Source organism: Palaemon carinicauda, chromosome 3 (genome assembly GCF_036898095.1).
Source record: "Palaemon carinicauda isolate YSFRI2023 chromosome 3, ASM3689809v2, whole genome shotgun sequence".
In the NCBI taxonomy this organism is placed as follows: domain Eukaryota; kingdom Metazoa; phylum Arthropoda; class Malacostraca; order Decapoda; family Palaemonidae; genus Palaemon; species Palaemon carinicauda.
This window is the reverse complement of record NC_090727.1, coordinates 96,104,974-96,124,454: the sequence shown is the minus strand read 5'-3', so window position 1 is coordinate 96,124,454 and position 19,481 is coordinate 96,104,974. Positions and strand designations below refer to the sequence as shown.

The window sequence follows — 19,481 nt, the reverse complement described above, 5'->3', positions numbered from 1 at the left end:
TTGGTAAAAAATTGAAAATATAATAATCATTAGCAACTTTTTTCATGACATGCTACCATATGACCCTCTTATCTATTTCATTAATTAGTTTTAATCTATCATATGCATTAATACTTAAACTACTTAAAAATAATTAGAATATTTCATTTCTTGAATCTAGATATAATATAAATTACCTATTTTTACCATTATTATCGGTAAAAATAAAAATATAATAACATTTGGCAACTTTTCATGACGTCATGAAACCGTCAATGGGGGTGCTTGACCAGGGTTGCCAGGTTTTCCAAATGAGAAAAGGCCAACGTCTGATGAACTGCAGCTTTAAAAGGCCAACCTAATAGTAGAAAAAGAGCCGAAAATATAGCATTTAATTCTAACCAATTTCAAAAAGGCCAAATTCAGCTCTCTACCACGAAAAATGGCCAAATTTTTCGTTTTTGGTCCAAAAAAAGGCCGACCTGGCAACCCTGTGCTTGACGTCACGGACTTCACAAGTCTTTGTAGTAGTTGTTGACAAGAGAAGGCCGACGTGTTGGTGTGCATCGTAAAAAGTAAGTTTTCTCTTAATTACTCGCTAAATTACGTTTATGTGCAATCTAAGTATCCTCTAGTTAACGATAAGTCTTTGCTGATGGTCCTGGTAAGAGAAAAATATAGATAAATGTTTGTATTTACGTTTAATTAGAGAAAGGAAACTCGATCTCGCCCTGTTTCCTGAAGGAAAATACCAAGAAATGGTGACGCATGGCTTGTCTCAGGACGTCCGTAAAGCAATCTTTATAGGATACGTGATTGCAACGTAAGTTAGACACTGCTAAATGATTATTTCTAAAGCATTTTATCAATGGTTTCTTATTATAATTTGTCTTAATTTAGAGTTTTGGACGTATCTTAAGTGTTTAGTGCACTCACATTAGTTGGAACCCCTTTATCAGTAGGTATAAAAGTCTAAATTGTGACCGCTTTTAAATACAAAATTATAATAATTTTATTGGTATGATGTTTAAAATTTGTCTTAATGGAGACTTTTAGACGTATTCTAGTGTGTAGTACACCCACGTTTCAGGAAACCATTATAGTAGGCATGCAAGTCTTACAATATTGTGTTGTTGACGCGTATTAAAGAGTTTGGTGTCCTACAGTATTTATTAGTTTTCATTCAAAACTAACTAGTTTTATGACAACGGAATTTCATTCTAACTATTCTAACTTATCCAACCTTTCCCTAGGCCACCATGCTTCTTATAGACCTTCTTAATTACCTAACCTTACCTAGTCAAACCTTTTAGGCGTGATCCGTCATGTCTGACCTTAGTCCAGGTAACATGATATCGTTGAAATTGAGAATGGGGTGTGTATGTATGATAGCGGCCACCTGTGTGTATTATTATGTCTAACTTAGAATACGGCAGTGTAAGAGGGGTTGTAGTTCTCTTGCTTGAGGGCACACACTTTTATCGGGTAGTTTGTAGCGCTACGGCCAAGCGTCCTAATTTGCTTATTATCGCTCCTACTGTTATCTTGTTTAGAATAAAAACGTTTGGAAATGGTCTACGGATCTTAAATATGTTGTGTAAGGGGGGATCCGGTCGGCGTAGCCCCCCTGGGTAAGGATACGGCTTTTAGCATAGGTTAGGTGGGTTTTTAAAGTTAGCTTCTCCCGTCGTACTCGTAGGTAAGGAAACTGTTGTGTAAGGGGGGGGCGAAGCCCCCCTGGGTAAGGATATGGCTTTTAGCATAGGTTAGGTGGGTTTTTTAAGTTAGCTTCTCCCGCCAAAATCGTATTTAGAACGACAGCCACAGTTCATAATATTCCCGTTTTCTACGGGATCTGGCCGTCACCCTACAAACGCTCCTCTTAAAATATTTATTGCGATTGATCGTTATTTCTCATTGTTTATTTATTTCCTTTCCGCACTGGGCTATTTTCCCCTGTTGGAGCACTTGGACGTATAGCATCTTGCTTTTCCATCTAGGGTTGTAGCTTACCTAGTAGTAAGAATAATTTTCGAATCACTTTGTCCTTGAATTGGTAAAACCAATTTTAGACCAAAAGAAAAAAAGGTAAACAAAAGCATGACCTTACTGAAGCTTTCAATAAGGTTGTGGTGACCGGATGGTAGCGTCCTTGCTTGGTGATTGCCAGACTGGGGTTCGAGTCCCGCTCAAACTCGTTACTTCCTTTGGTCGTTGCAACCTCACCATCCTTGTGAGCTAAGAATGGGATGTTTGGGGGATCCTAATGGTCTATCTGCTGAGTCATCAGCAGCCATTGCCTGGCCCTCCTTGGTCCTAGCTTGGGTGGAAAGGGGGCTTGGGCATTGACCATATGTATATATGGTCAGTCTCTAGGGCATTGTCCTGCTTGATAGGGTAATGTCACTGTCCCTTGCCTTTGCCATTCATGAGCGACCTTTAAACCTTTAAATCCATCAACTTCACCAATGAAAATTGAACAATGGACTTTTTTGTCCTGTATTATTGTTTAATGTTGTTATTTTTACTTGCAAAGCTACAACCCTAGTTGGAAAAGCGGGATGCTATAAGGCCAGGGGCTCCACAGGGAAAATAGCCCAGTGAGGAAAGGAAATAAGAGAAGTAATTAACAATTCAAATATTTTAAGAACGGTAACAACAATAAAATATATCTTTCATATATAAACTATGAAAACAAAAAAGAAAACAAGAGGAAGAGAAGTGAGATAAAAATGTGCTTGAGTGTACCCTCAAGCCAGAGAACTCAACCCCAAGACAGTGGAAGACCATGGTACAGAGGCTATGGCACTACAGTGAACCCTCGCTACTTCGCGGTTCGACAATCGCGGATTCACCACTTCGCGGGGTTTTCCCATAACCCATATATATATACATATCGCGGATTTTCCGGAAAATTCGAAAATACCGCGAAATCTGAAGATAACCAAATACGATATTTTGTTACCTGTAATTCCATTAATACTGTAATTAGTAATATCTGCTTTTACTGATTGTTCATTGCATTACATATGATATATAATTCAGCACAGAAAGAAATAAAACACGAAAAGAGAATGTGATCATACGATAATTCAGTACGTAGTAAAATTAAATCGAACATGAAACGCAAATCAGATGCAGTCATACCATATTAGAATGGTGTGTACTGTAATGGATGTGCTTCTTTTCCATGAATCTTTTGTATGTATACGTACGTAGTACAGTACTGCATCCAATAATATTCTTTGTTGCAAAAATCACATTTCGAATACTGTAAGCGTAAGAGAGAGAGAGAGAGAGAGAGAGAGAGAGAGGCGTAAAATAGCGTACGTAAATTTTTATTATTATTGTTATTATTATTATTATTGTTGTTGTTGTTAATAAAATTATTATTGTTATTATTATTAATCATTATTATTATTATTATTACTGTACAGTATTATTATCATTATTTATTATTATTACGGTACTGTATTGTACTTAATCTACGTACGTTCAGTATGCGCGGGGGCATCTTCTATGAGTAACCAACGCGCCATAGTACTAAGACGGGTTGTGATTGGTTCAAGCGCTGATAGATGACGAATCAAAACTCAAGTTTTGTTATCTAGCCTGTGATTGGTGTTTTGCCCGCATCTTCTACCCGCAGCATCAAAGTTCTCGCGGGGCTGCATCGTTCACTTTCTCTTTCCGCGTATTGCTGAGTAGACGTTCTTAAGTTTGTGAAGTTTAATCTGTGCTGTGTGCGACTGTTTTAAGTTGAACTTTTTGTTGAACTTTCTGTTACAATGCCTCCCAAGCGTTCTGCTTCTAGTAAGGCTGGTAGTGAGCCTAAACGCCACCGAAGAATGATGACGATAGCTGAGAAGGTTACGCTTCTCGACATGTTAAAAGATGGTAGAAGTTACGCGGCCGCCGGCCGCCATTTTGGCATCAACGAATCCACCGTTCGCTACATCAAGAAGGACGAGGCGAACATTAGAAAGACTGCTGCAATCACCTTTAGCAGATCAGCGAAGCGAGTCGTTACAACGCGTAATAAAACGATCGTACGCATGGAAGGTGCTTTAGCTGTGTGGATTGCCGACTGCCGGAAGAAGAACATAGCGTTGGATACGAACACCATCCAAACAAAGGCTTTGAGCTTATATGAGAATTTTGCTGCAAAGGAACCTAAAGAGGACGACGGCAACCATGCTGAAGATGATGATGATTTAGATGATCCTCAACCAGGGACATCCACTGATTCCCAGCCTCAGAAACGTTTTTCCGCAAGCAAAGGATGGTTCGCGAAGTTTCAGAAACGCTTCGCCCTGAAAAGCGTTTCCCTGCATGGGGAGTCTGCTTCCGCTGACACTGCCGCTGCTGAAACTTACGTGAACCAGACTTTCAAGAACATTATCGCTGAAGGTGGATACAAGCCGGAACAAGTCTTTAATATGGATGAAACCGGCTTGTTTTGGAAGAGAATGCCGTCGCGAACTTTCCTGTTCAAAGAGGAAGCCAAAGCCTCTGGCTTTAAGGCATTCAAGGATCGCGTTACCCTCGTGATGTGTGGCAATGCTGCTGGATTTTTGTTAAAGCCGGGGCTTATTTATAAGTCGAAAAATCCTCGCGCTTTGAAAAATAAAAATAAGAATCTCCTTCCCGTGTACTGGATGCATAATCAAAAAGCATGGATTACGAAGATGCTGACCTCCAACTGGTTCCACCAGTGTTTCATCCCGCAAGTCCATGAATATCTCTTAGAGAAGGGCTTGCCATTCAAGATCCTTCTCCTTATGGATAACGCTGGTGGACACGCAACTGACCTGTCGCGTGAGGGCGTTCAGGTTGAGTTCCTGCCACCCAACACCACGTCATTAATTCAACCAATGGACCAGGGGGTTATCAGGGCGTTCAAGGCCCTCTACACGAAGAATACCTTGGCGGACCTCGTTGCGTGTGTGGATGCTGCCCAAGATGACGAGGATGAAGACTTCAACTTGAAGGCGTACTGGCGGCAGTACACCATAGCCACGTGCCTGCAGAATATTCAAAAGGCACTTCAAGAGATGAAACCTGCAACCGTAAATGCGAGCTGGAAGAAGCTGTGGCCCGATATTGTTTACGACGACAAGGGATTTACTCCGTCGGAAATCCAACACTCTGCAATACGGAAATCTGTGCAGTTGGCTGCCATAATTGGGGGTGACGGGTTTGGCGACATGACGACTGAAGACGTCGACGAGTTGTTGGACTGCCATTCCCAGCCCCTAACTGACGCAGACCTCGAAGACCTGACGAAATCGGCAAGTGAGGAAGAGAGTGAGGGTACCCAGGAAGAGACCCAAGAAAATGTCGAAGAAACGGGCTTAACATTAGAACGGCTTGCCAAGTTCTGCAACCATATGAAGGAGGCGAAAGAAATGTTGCAAGAGTGGGACGAGGATATGGTTCGCTCGATGCAATTCTGCAACAAGGTTGATGACATCACGACTCCCTACAGGATGCTCTTGGATCGAAAAATGAAGCAGCGGCAACAACTTCCGATCACAATGTTTTTTCAGCCTCGCAAAAAAGAGCCAGTTCCTCCTGCTAGTACGCCTTCGGAAGAAATTGAAGAAGTTGAAGAGGTGTCCCAGGAAAAGACACCTCCGTCTGAAGAGACGTAAAATACTATCATTGACTGCACAGTAGAACACCTCATCAGCTTCATCATCATCATTTCTACTGTGCAGCAAATTTATCGCCATCGTCATTCAAGTTTTTCTTGAACTTCTTTCGTGGTGAGTACAGTAACAATCTTTATTTTTTACTTTAACCTGTTTTATAGTTTAGTAATGTACGTACTGTATGCATTAAGTTAAAGGGAAGGTTTTAAAAGTCTACATGTTGTAACCTATCGTATTTTTTTTGTTTAAAATTTACATTTACGTACGTAAAACGGTCTCTCTCTCTCTCTCTCTCTCTCTCTCTCTCTCTCTCTCTCTCTCTCTCTCTCTCTCTCTCTCTCTCTCTCTCAAATTGTTTTCCTGCTTTGCTACGTACAAGTACTGTATAATTTATATTTGTAAGGTAACATATTTTGTAAATGCTTTTACTGTAAATACTGTATGTACTGTATCATTATTTATCAATATCATCATGCGCGTTAAATGCCTTGTTTGTTCTGAGCGTGGTTGTTTACTGAGCGTACACGCCGTCGTTTCAGGCGGCGTCATAAAGAAAAAGATTTCATTTGGAAGTCCTAAGAAAAATACGTAAACTAAAACATTGGTAATAAAAAAATCAACATACAGTACTGTATAATCAATATAATCGATGCAAAAGCTAACCTATACGTACATATATGTGTACACTAAATGAGTTTGTTTCTTCATTATGATCAGAGATGAACGTAAACAAAACATTGGTTGCCATTTTTTATCGTGCTTTTTAGGTGTTTAGGAAACACATGATATAAAATCGCCTTTAATATTTGTGCCTGTTTTAGTTTAGGGTGCTGTAGTACATGCATTAAGTGTTCTGTACATTAAAGGGTGGTTTGTTAACAGTACTACGTACAAGGGAAGGTTTTAAAAGTCCGAATATACATGTTAAATAAATAGGTAAATATGCTGTCACTACTTCGCGGATTTTCACCTATCGCGCCCGCGTCTGGAACCTATCTACCGCGATAAACGAGGGTTCACTGTACCCAAGACTGGAGACAAGCGGTTTGATTTTGCAATGTACTTCTCGGAGAAGAGCTTGTATTGTATAGTAATTCCTCTGTATGAATTTTTCAACTAGATATCAGTCATTCCCATATACAGTATGGTGTGATGATCATACTTCATCTTTGTCTACATCTTTTCCCACTTCTATGTGGGGTCGATGTTTCTGGTCAGCTTTCTCCATCTACCTCTGTCCCACACCTCATCACCGGTTAATCCCTTTGATCGAAGGTCATCCTTCATACAGTCCACCTTATTCTTCTTCTCCTTCTTCTTCTTCTTCTTTGTCTACATCTTTTCCCACTTCTATGATATTTCTGGTCAACTTTCTCCATCTACCTCTGTCCCACACCTCATCACCGGTTAATCCCTTTGATCGAAGGTCATCCTTCATACAGTCCATCCACCTTCGCTTTGGTCTCCCTCTCCGTCTCGTCCCCTGTACCTCCATTTCCATCACTCTCCTCCCAATATACTGTTCATCTCATCCCATGACATGACCATACCACCACAGACTACTTTCTTGGATCTTATCTGATAGTTTTCTAACTCCTGTAGTACCCCTAATTACCTCATTCCGTATCTTTTCTTGTTACCCCACGCATCCACCTCAACATTCTCATTTCTGCCAGATCCATCTTCTTCTCTCCTGTCTTCTTTATTGCCCACGTCTTAACCCTTTTTGGAACTTTCCAACCCTTAACCCCCAGGGGTTATTTTTTTTCAAGCACATTTTGCAGTATATTTTTTTTAATTTCTCTAACAGCCTTGATTTTCGTCATAGAGAGGTCAGGTTGGTCTCATTCTCTTTAAAAATGCCTGCAGTTTCTCAAAAAATAATCAAAAATATGCAAAAAAATTGTAAATAGCAGTTTTTTGCAAGGACGTACCGGTACGTCCATGGGGGTAAAGGGATGTGTTTTGTGAAACGTACCAGTACGTCCTTGGGGGGGTAAAGGGTTAATTTAGAGATATAAAAGATAAATTGTTTCACCTCTTGTAATTCCCCTTCTGGAATTACTCGCAATTATAGTGTTTAAAATTTCCATTCAACATTTGGTTATTCATATAACAACTATCCCCTTTTTCAGATCACCACGAATATGAACTCCTTGGTCGCTCTCTTTGGATTGTTAGTGGCAAGCATCGTAGGGGCCATTGACTTTGCCCCTACTTTTGTGAAGCCACCACAGTTTCAAACTACCCCGCCCTCCGAAACTAAACAAGCCGTTCAATATGTACAGACTGTCTACAAGCAAACTGATCACAAGGTAAGTTGTTTAGCTTTTTCATTGTTGTTGTTGTTGTTGGGTGGAGGGATTCACCTTTCCATCGGCACCTCCATGGTTTTCTTCTTTATTCTAATTCTTTTATTTTCTTCCCTTTTTTTCCACATTTGATAAATATATTCTTTTCTTTTCTCTATTCCTTCTTTCTTGAACAGCAAGTTTCCTATTATCTTCTTCTTTTCTTCTTCATACGGCTGTTGCAATTCCACTATTTTTCTTCTTTCGTCGCTGAGGTCTGGACACTCAAGAATGAAGTGGGCTAGGTCTTCATTAACTGCCCCATTTACTGAATGGTAAAAACTTGCTTTCTTTGTGTATAGTACTCTAATTACAGTGTATAGATACAGTACTTGTATGCAAGGTCATGTTTTATAGCCCAGTGGTGTACAGGTATAGTGTCATGTTGCACCTTACATTCAAGACGTTAAGGTTGATAGTACACAGCTTTTGCTGAAGTCTACAAGGCTCTATACTGTACAGTATGCCTGTAGTGTAGAATTTCCTTCAGTTTAATTGAATAAGGATGTTGGTGTTCTAACTATAGTCCATTTCTTTTAGCGAGGCAGATTTGCATCGACTCGCAGCGGTGCCCTTTTAGCTCGGAAAAGTTTCCTGATCGCTGATTGGTTAGAATTAACTTGTCCAACTAATCAGCGATCAGGAAACTTTTCCGAGCCGAAAGGGCACCGCTGCGAGTCGGTGCAAATCTGCCTCGCTAAAAGAAATGGACTATAGTTGTTGGTCTGTTTTCACAGCAGGTATGTTTCTATAGGATTTTGTAAAGTGGTAAGAAAAAAATCATTATAGAACCAATTAAATTTGCTGATAATACAGCGTACTCTGCAGTTATGAAATAAGATACTGTATAACTTATTCCTCATAATGGTAGTTTTCTTCATAACACAATCATTTGTAGTAAAGGTCTCACTTTGTAGAATGTTGAATATGGTATTAACCCTTTAACCCCCAGGCTATTTGAAAATTTCCAACCCTTAACCCCCAGGGGGTTGTTTTTTTCCCAGCATATTTTGCAGTATATTTTTCTAAAATTGCTCTAACAGCCTTAATTTTTGTCATAGAGAGGTCAGGTTGGTCTCATTCTCTTGGAAAATGCCTGAATTTTCTCAAAAATTTATAAAAAATGTGAAAAAAAAATTTTTATAGCATTTTTTTTGCAAGGACGTACCGGTACGTCCATGGGGGTAAAGGGGTGGCTTTTGTGAAATGTACCAGTACGTTCTTTTGGGGGTAAAAGGGTTAACAAAGTAAAACCAACTACAGTAAATGTTCCACGAACATTTCGTCTTAATTACCTCGGCTAACAAAGGTGGAAGGAGGTTATGTTTTTTCCCCAGTTTGTGAACAGCTTCCTGGCCACAAATTTATTTGTAGAGTAATAAAACTTGCAGGGATTAACTGTTATGTAAAAAGCTGGAAATTATTAAATTTTGGAAGGTCACGGTCAAGCAAAATAGCCAGTTTACGTATTCAACCTTAAGTTTGGACATTATCACAGAGACTTCAAACTTGGTTCATCTTTGAGTGTATGAAAATCCACGGCAGTTAATACATGTTAACCCTTTTACCCCCAGGCTCTTTGGAAATTTCCAACCCTTAACCCCCAAGGGGTTATTTTTTTCCCAGCACATTTTGCAGTATATTTTTTTTAAATTGCTCTAACAGCCTTAATTTTTGTCATAGAGAGGTCAGGTTGGTCTCATTCTCTTGGAAAATGTCTGAATTTTTTCAAAAATATGAAAAAATTTTTTTTTTTGCAAGGTCGTACCGGTATGTCCATGGGGTTAAAGGGATGGGTTTTGTGAAACGTACCAGTACGTCCTTTGAGGGTAAAAGGGTTAAGATCAAAGGACTAGAAATAAGCTGGCATGTTGGAGGTGTGCACTCTACTGAGTGCCCCTCTAGTTAATATTTTGTATTAGGTGAAAAATTCATAAAGAAAAATTGAAAGATTTTGCCAAGGATTTGTTCTCCAGTGGTAGTTGAATTTGGAGCAAGGTGTAGAATTGGCTATTTCCTAAAAGAGAAAGCTAAGCGTTTGCACCCTAGGGGCTATGAAGTGAACACGTTCAGTACCTGTAGTACCATTAGTTATACACAAATGCAGTGGTCTCCCTTGTATGGTATTTTCAGATTAATTTGTTAAAGCTTGGGGGCTTTTTTCTTTAACTTTTCTGTAGGGTTTCTTGTTTGTTGCACTATGAAATTGATTTATCCTGGGGCTGTGCATATCTTTATTAAATGAAAAGTGTACTGTATCATTAAATGAAACTTTTGGAATGCAAAGGTGTCAATGACCTTCGATGTCAGGATGCCAGAGAACTTCAATTCATTCATTCATTCATTGTTGGAATCCAATGCAAGTTTGACTGTAAAGATATCTTCTTTATCAGAGAGATTAGCCACTTCAGCACTGTTATTTGTACGTGTTTTACCTTAAGCGGGGTTTGCACAATCAAGCGGTTTGGCAAACCCAGTTGACGAACCGGCTTTTCAAACGGTTCGAAGAAGTGGAGTCAGCCACAAATGCATAAGATTTGTGAACAATGAAGCCCCGCCCACAAAAGTCAAGCGGGAACAGACTTTCTTCGAACCGTTCAACGAGCGTGTTCACACGTTCGAACATCACTTCAAACACTTTTCTGTCGAACCGCGTTCGACTTGTAAACCCGCCTCTACAATAAGAAAGAGATGCAACGTTCATGTGTCTATGTAATTTTTGTTTCGTAAAACCCTCCAAATGTACGAAAACTTTTCTTGATTAGGAACAAAAAATTACAAAGACATGTACGTTGCTTTTCTTTCTTACTGTAAGGAAAAACACGCATACATAGCAGTGCTTAAGGTGTTCTGGTATTTAACACAAAAAAGATATCTTGGGTAACAAACTGTCTCTAGTTTATATACGATAAACCTTTGATAATTGATAAAATATCCTGTCTGTTCATAATTATATTAGTTTTAGGAGTGGGTTGTCGGGGTAAACCACAGTAACACAGTACTCCCTACTGTGATTGCTGTATGCAGTACCTATTATTATTGTTATTGTTAGTATGCTTTTCCTTTTTAGGTGTTTAGCAAATTGCTAGCCCCAGTCTTGAGCATGTTACAAAGTATATTTTCTAGATCAAAATTCAGAATTAATCCAAAAACACCTGTATATTTTATCCTTACCTATTATTATTGTTATTGTTAGTATGCTTTTTCTTTTTAGGTATTTAGCAAATTGTTATCCCCAGTCTTGAGCATGTTACAAAGTATATTTTCTAGAACAAAATTCAGAATTAATCCGAAGACACCTGTTGTAGGATGTGTATATTTTATCCTTTGTATACTTAAGGGTACCTAAAACTATAACAGCATTAAGAACAAAGTATAAGTTCTGTATTGAAATACAATAATTAATTTTATGTAAAATGTTTTCAGACAATGCTCCATACATTGGAGCCACTTCAACCGTCTTACGTAGTCAAGTACCAGTCGACCAGCTTCTCCACCGCCAACAACCAGACTATTAAAACGGATACCGTCGAGTTCGCTACCATTGTCAACACGACAGTTTTGTATAACTCAGAGGATATGGCGTTGTACACCTACAATGGTGCTCCCACTTACTTCCAGACTCTGGAATTTGCAACTCAGAAAGTCATGTACACCCCAGTCGAAGGCAACACCACCGCCCCTGTAACAATCACCGAGTCCAATGCACTGCCTTTTGTTTAAGGCCTGCCATTTTAGTTTCTTGAAATAATCTTTGAGAGGTAGTCAGAAACAGCAAAATTAAAAATGAAGGTCTTTTGCTTGATTAATTTGAATGTGAATTAAGATTTGTTCATATCCTCCAAATGATTCATTTTAATTATGTGGTTTTAAAAATTTTATGATCTCATTCATTAATGATAAATCTAAATTTTCTTGTCGGTTCAAATTCCCAGTTGTGTTCGTTTTGAAAATTGTGTGAGAAACGAAACACGAATGTGTTGCGTTTGCTTTTGTGATGAATCTCATACTCTTAACTTTGCAATATTGTGTTCACGTTTCATTTGTCAAATATGACTTATGATATCTTTTATTTCTTCATCTATTTCCTTATGTTAGTGTTTCTGGCAGTTCACTCAAGTATATGTCTTCCAATTGAATTTTTAACTATACTGTTAGTTGTACGGTAAACATTTCCAGAATAAATTTTATATAGGTACAGTAAATATTTTATATATAAAATTATTGACAAAATTGCTGTACAATGTGATAAGTAATGACTAAGACATTTATATCAAGTAGATTACGGCATATTTATCAGTAACAATTCAATATGGTTTTGCAATGATATTGTAATTTCTTTTTAATTTTGTAGATTACAGCATATTTATCAGTAACAGTTCAATATGGTTTTCCTTTGATATTGTAATTTCTTTTTAATTTTGGAAAAGATATTTCAGTATTTTTGAGTTGTCATTTATTGTGGAATAAATTAGTCATGGGACCATTTTCATTGGTGATATGTACATAACTTGTCACTATTTTAAGCTTCGCAGACAAATCACAGCAATATACATAGTTCAAACCACAGCACTTGCTATTTTAATCTGATGGTGCCAAGAAGCAACAATGTTATATGTCTTCGTGTGGCCACGATTTGTCGGTAGGGTTAGGTTACGGTTTCGTATGCTCGAATACGTGGGACCAAATGATGGATATCATCGGTTTTTATGTCTGTCAGTTTATTTTATCCAAGTCATAGTAATTGTTTGTTTGTCTTAATTGAAAAGTAGTGTCATAAACTACATAGATGTGCTTTTACTGGTTAAGTCGAAGTCAATAGGTGTAATGTTATATATTTGAATAAATTACACTTTTAACCTTTTGTGTTTTATCTTTATGATTTAGACAAAATTCCTTTCTTATTCTTATTGCTTCAAGAACAAAATATACTTTTCTAGCCTCGACCTGTGTCGCTCCGTGAAATGCTCTTCTAGCACCATTTCTAAGGCATTGATATTGCTGAATATACATGCATACATACATATACCAAGGCACTTCCCCCAATTTTGGGGGTTAGCCGACATCAACAAATGAAACAAAAACAAACAAGGGGACCTCTACTCTCTGCGTTCCTCCCAGCCTAACAAGGGACTCAACCGAGTTCAGCTGATACTGCTAGGGTGCCACAGCCCTCCCTCCCCTGTTATCCACCACAGATGAAGCTTCATAACACTGAATCCCCTACTGCTGCTACCTCCGCGGTCATCTAAGGCATCGGAGGAAGCAGCTGAATATACCAGAGAAAAAAGAAAAAAAAGATGCCAGGAATAAACCTAGCTCGCTCATCTCCTTCATCAACATCCCCCCCTCTCTACCCCTACATCTCCCTACCCCCATCCTCATTCCTCCTCAGCACTTGCGTTGGTCAGATGTATTTTGTTTTGTGTTTTTTAACTGAAATTGTTTAATCATTTCTATTAAGAAGTATAACAGGAGTATTGATTAACCCTTTTACCCCCAGGCTCTTTGGAAATTTCCAACCCTTAACCCCCAAGGGGTATTTTTTCCCCAGCACATTTTGCAGTATATTTTTTTTAAATTGCTCTAACAGCCTTAATTTTTGTCATAGAGAGGTCAGGTTGGTCTCATTCTCTTGGAAAATGCCTGAATTTTCTCAAAAAATTATCAAAAATATGAAAAAAAAAAATTTATAGCATTTTTTTTGCAAGGACGTACCGGTACGTCCATGGGGATACAGTAAAGGGATGAGTTTTGTGAAACGTACCAGTACGTCCTTTTGGGGTAAAAGGGTTAATCATTTCTATCAAGAAGTATTGATTAATGATTGTAGAAAATTGAAACAATGTGGTCCCTTCAGTTGTGGTATCCTTTGCTCTGTGAATATTGTCCCATTGAAATACTGTACTACCTATATCCTTTTTTTTTTTATTAGTTGCATTTATTTTGGGGACCTTTACATCAGTGATAAGTAATGCACTTTGGCCCAATAACAGATAGGAAAATAACACTTTCAACAAAACCTATTGTTATTTCAGTTGCTCTTACCAGAATTCTTTTGCCATTTCTTTCAATGAAGAGGTTTGACGGCCTTGACTAAAAATACAATTATTATCCTTTTCAGCATACAATCCTCCCTCTTAGCTATGGCTCATGTTTTGCGTAAGGTAAGGCAATCTAAAAACGAACGAACGGCCCATGATTAGGTGTAACCTGGCCAGAGTTCTCTAGCTTGAGGTTACGCTTGGGCACGCTTCTATCTTTTTTTCATCCTTTTGTTTTGTTTTGTTTTTTATTTTTAATATATATCTAATTTAATGTTGGTACTGTTCGTAAAATATTTTTTGATTCATTACTTTATTTCTTCATTTCTTTTCCTCACTGGGCTGATTTGCCCTGTTTGAGCCCTGGGGCTTATAGCATCCTGCTTTTCCAACCGGGGTTGTAGCTTAGCAAGTAATAATTATAATAATGTGTACAAAATGGTTCCCTTTGTTAAAGCAACTTGTCCTTCTTTTGGGCAGTTAAAAATTTCCTACCCTTGTTGTTTTGGAATACCCCTCAATATATGGGTTTGGTGCTTACAGTTGTAAGAGTTGGAGCCATACATGTAATGTACCAAGTGTAGAGACAAAGAATGTTCGGGGATTGGGTGGCTGTGAGGAATACGGTATGTCCGCGATAGAGCAATTCGTGAGGTTTCTTTTTGAGGAATCTTTGTGGGAACCAGATGAGAAAATATATTTGTTAACGTAGTTTCCTATTTTATTTTGAACTGAAAAATGTATCTCCTTATTTTGTGTAGGGTGGCAGTGAGGAATACGATATGTCCGAGATAGAACAATATGTATGGTTTCTTTTTGAGGAATCTTCTTTGTTGGAAGCAAATGTGAAAATCTATTTGTTACATAGTTGTGTTTTCCTATTTTATTTTTAAATTAAAACTGCATCTCCTTATCTTGAGCAGGTAAGGGTTTTTCTTGAGTACAATCAAACTGAATAAGGTTTCAGTATAGTACTTGATATCTTGTATTTTTATAATATTGACTTTGTCAAATTGACATAAGCACCTTTTTAAGCTGTTTTGAAGATGGAGTTGATGAGGGCATATCCAGTAGCAGAAAATTTTTATACTATTATTTTACCCTTTATGTCAGTGATTCCCAACCTTTTTTCTGTCATTTCCCCCCTGCACCCAGTTCATCCATCCAGATTTCCCCCTTCATGCCCCGCCCAGCCCTCATGCCCACTCGCCTGCCTCAGAAATGGGCATGATATTCCAATTCTCCCCTTGAATATCATGTCAGTGAGAAATGATATGATCATATCACAATTGAATGGCTAACAACAAATTACCGCACGTACTATGCGGACATTTTCCGCTTGTTTTAGTTAGTAGGTAGTGTAATTATTTCCCCCCTGGAAGCTTCAAATTTCCCCCAGGTTGGGAACCACTGCTTTATGTACAGCTGTAGTAACTACCTTAGTCTAAATTAAAGACATCCATTAAGTTTGCTTCAGTGTTTTTGATCACAGTAAATGCAGTGGTGTACGTTAATTTATATATTCTATTAAATGACATTTGACAAAACCAAACATTTATAATGTAGGAAATTATTCTGATTTTGGAAGTGCCAATGCTAGTATGGATGGTTATTGATTCCTCCTGTTAATTGTTATCTACTAAGTTGAAAGCAAGTGTTGAACCAACATTCATCGTTTTTCACGTCATGGAATTAACGTACCATAACAATCTTAATCGAGAGAATGCGGTGCTATTTTTGAGTATAGTATAAAACAAAAATCCTTATCCTATTCAGTATGCTTGAGATGGTTTGTCGGTGTGTATTCCTTTAGGATGTGTTCCCTCTTGGTCAGCTGTAAATCCAATAACATTAACAAAAATGCTAACTTGTTACTTTACATTCTCCAGAAATTTTGTACTGGCTTCAACATCGGCAATCATGAATATTACTCGGTGATTTAAAGTGAACACCGATTAGATTATTAAAGCATTTGCACAGGCCATAGCTTAGAAATATGTTCGTTTGTAATCTTGTTTTTAAAAGTTTATCTTTCAGACTTGCAAACCTAGATGTGATCATTTTCATTAGCACCTTGGAAGCAATATTGGCTTATCTGTTATTCATGTCTTCTATGAAGATAAATAAGTGTGTCTATGTCCTTGATTTCAGCACGCACCTTCGCAATCCTCCGACATGTCTAGGTGGTTCAGTCTTCTTTTCTCCAATTACATTTTTTAGTCCGCAAGACACTATGGTTTACCTTACCATTTCTAACTGGTTCTGCTCCGTCACTACTGCCCTCAAACATTGTATTTGTCATATACGGCACACAACGTATTTGGCGCCTTGTCCTTACTGTGTTGCATAGTCCAACTTTGCTGTAAGATCTTGTCCTCTTTACTAGTTTTATAGCTACATCACACAAATTCATCAATGTTCTTTCCACTGAAAACACCTGATTAAGTCCTTGATTAACTGTTAAGCAATAAGCATCAAAGGAAAGGATACTTTGTTCATGGCTGGGTCTCCCAACAACATTGTTGACAATACTAAGATATTGATTCTAATGGGGGAACCCCTACTGGACTTTTATACATACTTTACTCAAAGGGCTACTTTTATGGTCCTATACTGCAGGAGAACTCTACTCTACAAGAACTTTTGCATTAATTTTATCATATGCATTCTCTGGAATTCAACATTTCACACCATATATTGCACGTTTACAGTATTGTCAAATCTACGTCATCGAAGCACTTGGAAAACATAGAAGTCTTCTGATTCTTCTTGAAAGCCTCAATATCTTCAGTCTTTAGGATGTCGAGTGGGAGCTTGTTGTATAGTCTTGGGGGTGCATATTGAAAGCTCTAAAACCTACAGTAGACGTTTATCTTGGTTCCAATAATTTGAAACCATCTGTAACTGTTCTCGTGTCAACACGATTGGTTGGTTCATACGTAGCAATGCCCTTAGATATTTTAGATGTCTAGTTCTGATAACTTTGAAGGGTTATTGTACATATTTTGAACAAGATTCTTGCTTTAATAGGTACCCCGTGTAACTCAATTAGTATAGGAGAGGTCCTTTATTATGTTTTGTAATTTATTCAGTTGTACTTTTGGTAGATTGTGGTAGTTGGAGTTGCAGTAATCAATCCTGGTGATAACAGTTTATCACAAGCTTCTTTACAGAATGTCCATCCAGGTATTTCTTTGTAAAGCAGTGTTTCTATAATATCCAGCCGTTGTTACTACATTTTTTATTTTAGCATTGTAACAGTACAGTCAAGATGTTTCTAAATCACAAACTTGTTATCGGGCCAGAGTTGTCATTTATGTTTACCTGAATACTGCCCAAGTTTCTTGGTCGGATTTTTCTTTCCAACCACCGTAAACTCAGTTTTAGTTTTGAAATTGTCATCCATTCCCTAACATAGGTAAGAATTTGCAGTATCGTCTCATTTGTGGAGAAGTAAAATTGTGTATTACCTGGAAATAGTTTAAACTTCAGTCCATGCCTTTATAGCAATTTTGATAGACCAATAGTATGGATACAGAATAAGATTGGGCCCAGTACACTCACCTGAGGTACCCCTCTGTTATAATGGTTCATATGAGGAGTAAGAGTTTCCAATTTGGACACCGTAGTTTCTGTCAACCAAGTACTGTATTCATTTAGGTATTCTAAAGATTGATCTTCAATACTGATGGACACTAGATCATTTAGTAGCAGTTTATGCACAACATTATCAAAAGCATCACTAAGATCTGGTAATATCAAAATATATTTGCTTTCATGAATAATTTCCAGCACACCATTTACAATAGGCCAGATAATTGTCTCTGTAGGGTATAGATTTCTCTAAGCAGACTGGTTGTCTAGCAGGACTTCTTGTACTTTTTAAATAAAGAATAGATTCGAAATGGGTCTACTGTATATGAACTTAATTCCTGGTAATCTAGAGCACTTTTCAGAACTGTTGTTACTATAGACCTTAGACCAGTTTTTGGAAACTTACACTCATTGATGATTGTATTTACTATTTTAATTAGATTGTTAGTTTGACTTATACTGCCTTTGGCTTAATGTAACAGATATACTTATTAACTCTAGATATAGCAATGCAATAGTTCGGTATTCATATGATACACAACGTATTACTGTAGCCTTTATATCTGCTCCCACTTGATCAAGAGAGAAAGAAGAGTTACCTCATCGCATGCGAGGTCCATGAGTTCTGTACTCTTATGTACAGTAATTTTACTTTTAATAAGTTACTGATGTTTTTAAAGTACAGGTATATTGGTCTTTACTACTAATATTACTTCCATGATTTTGTTTAGGCATGAGTTTTAATCTCATGAAAGTGTCCCAGTTCTTAGCTCTACTGTTTGAATCTCATGAATTTATATCCAAAGAAAGACTTGTATTTGTCATTGGGAGAAACATATGTTCCAGTGCCACATACAAACCTTCTGCTCCTTACTGTAGATATTTGTTTTAACAAAAGCTGTAACTATCTGATGAGCTTTTTCTTACAGGGTATAATTACCCGCCACCAGTTAGCCCCCAGCTCCCACCAGCACTATCGACTAACCGTCACTTTTTAATTGGGCTCAGTAAAGACGTAGTTTTTTCTCTTCCGCCAAACATTTTAACCAGTTTTACAATTAAAAGCATCTGGTCTAAAACTTGATGAAAAGTCCCTTTTCTTTCAGTTCTGTATTAATTTTAACTTGGAAAATAAGAAAGACTAAAATATATTTTCAATACCGTATATACCTTCAGTCCTTGTAGTGTCAAGTGGAAGCTAAAAATATTCTTTGGAAAGCAGAGTATAGTACTGTATATTATAACTAACAGAAGGGTTTCAATATCTGCACTTTACGCGATATATATTCCAACTGAAGACTGCTAGGTAGATGCTCATGTTTAAAATGTTATAGGTCAGTTCTTGGGAACTTTGTCGTTTCAAATGAATGGTCATTTATACAAACTGGAACAGCTGAACTCCAGACAGGTGTGAAAAATTAGTCGCCTACTTCACTTCTGTCCCTACATCCTTTAACTCCATCTCGCTGGAGACCTCTTGTAATCTAAATTGATTGATCAGTTTTTCAGACTAGCATGATGTATTGGAAACTAGAATACGTATTGTGATCTGAGTGTTCAATATTAGGTTTGATATCTCTTTGTAAAAATTGCATAACAAAATAATCGTCATCACTTTTCCTTTCGTGGATATAAATGTGTGTGTATATATATACATACATATATATATATATATATATATATATATATATATATATATATATATATATATATATATATATATATATATATATATATATGTGTGTGTGTTTGTTTATACACAGTATACCGAATTTGATTAGGAAGTGTATGTAAACCTAAAGAATCTAGGTGTTTTTAGCAGTTGGTTTGTTTTCTCTATTTTTAAAGTCCTTTTTGGG

At 37.5% G+C, this 19,481-nt stretch overlaps 1 protein-coding gene across 1 annotated transcript; it reads left to right on the top strand.

The window, feature by feature from the left end:
• Positions 1-416: 416 nt before the first annotated feature.
• Positions 417-11,730, top strand: LOC137638381 (uncharacterized). Its single transcript, XM_068370412.1, has 3 exons — positions 417-554; positions 7,769-7,948; positions 11,411-11,730. The coding sequence occupies exons 2-3, from the start codon at positions 7,781-7,783 to the stop codon at positions 11,705-11,707; spliced, it is 465 nt and encodes a 154-aa protein (XP_068226513.1). The 5' UTR covers positions 417-554; positions 7,769-7,780; the 3' UTR covers positions 11,708-11,730.
• The last annotated feature ends 7,751 nt before the right edge of the window (positions 11,731-19,481 follow it).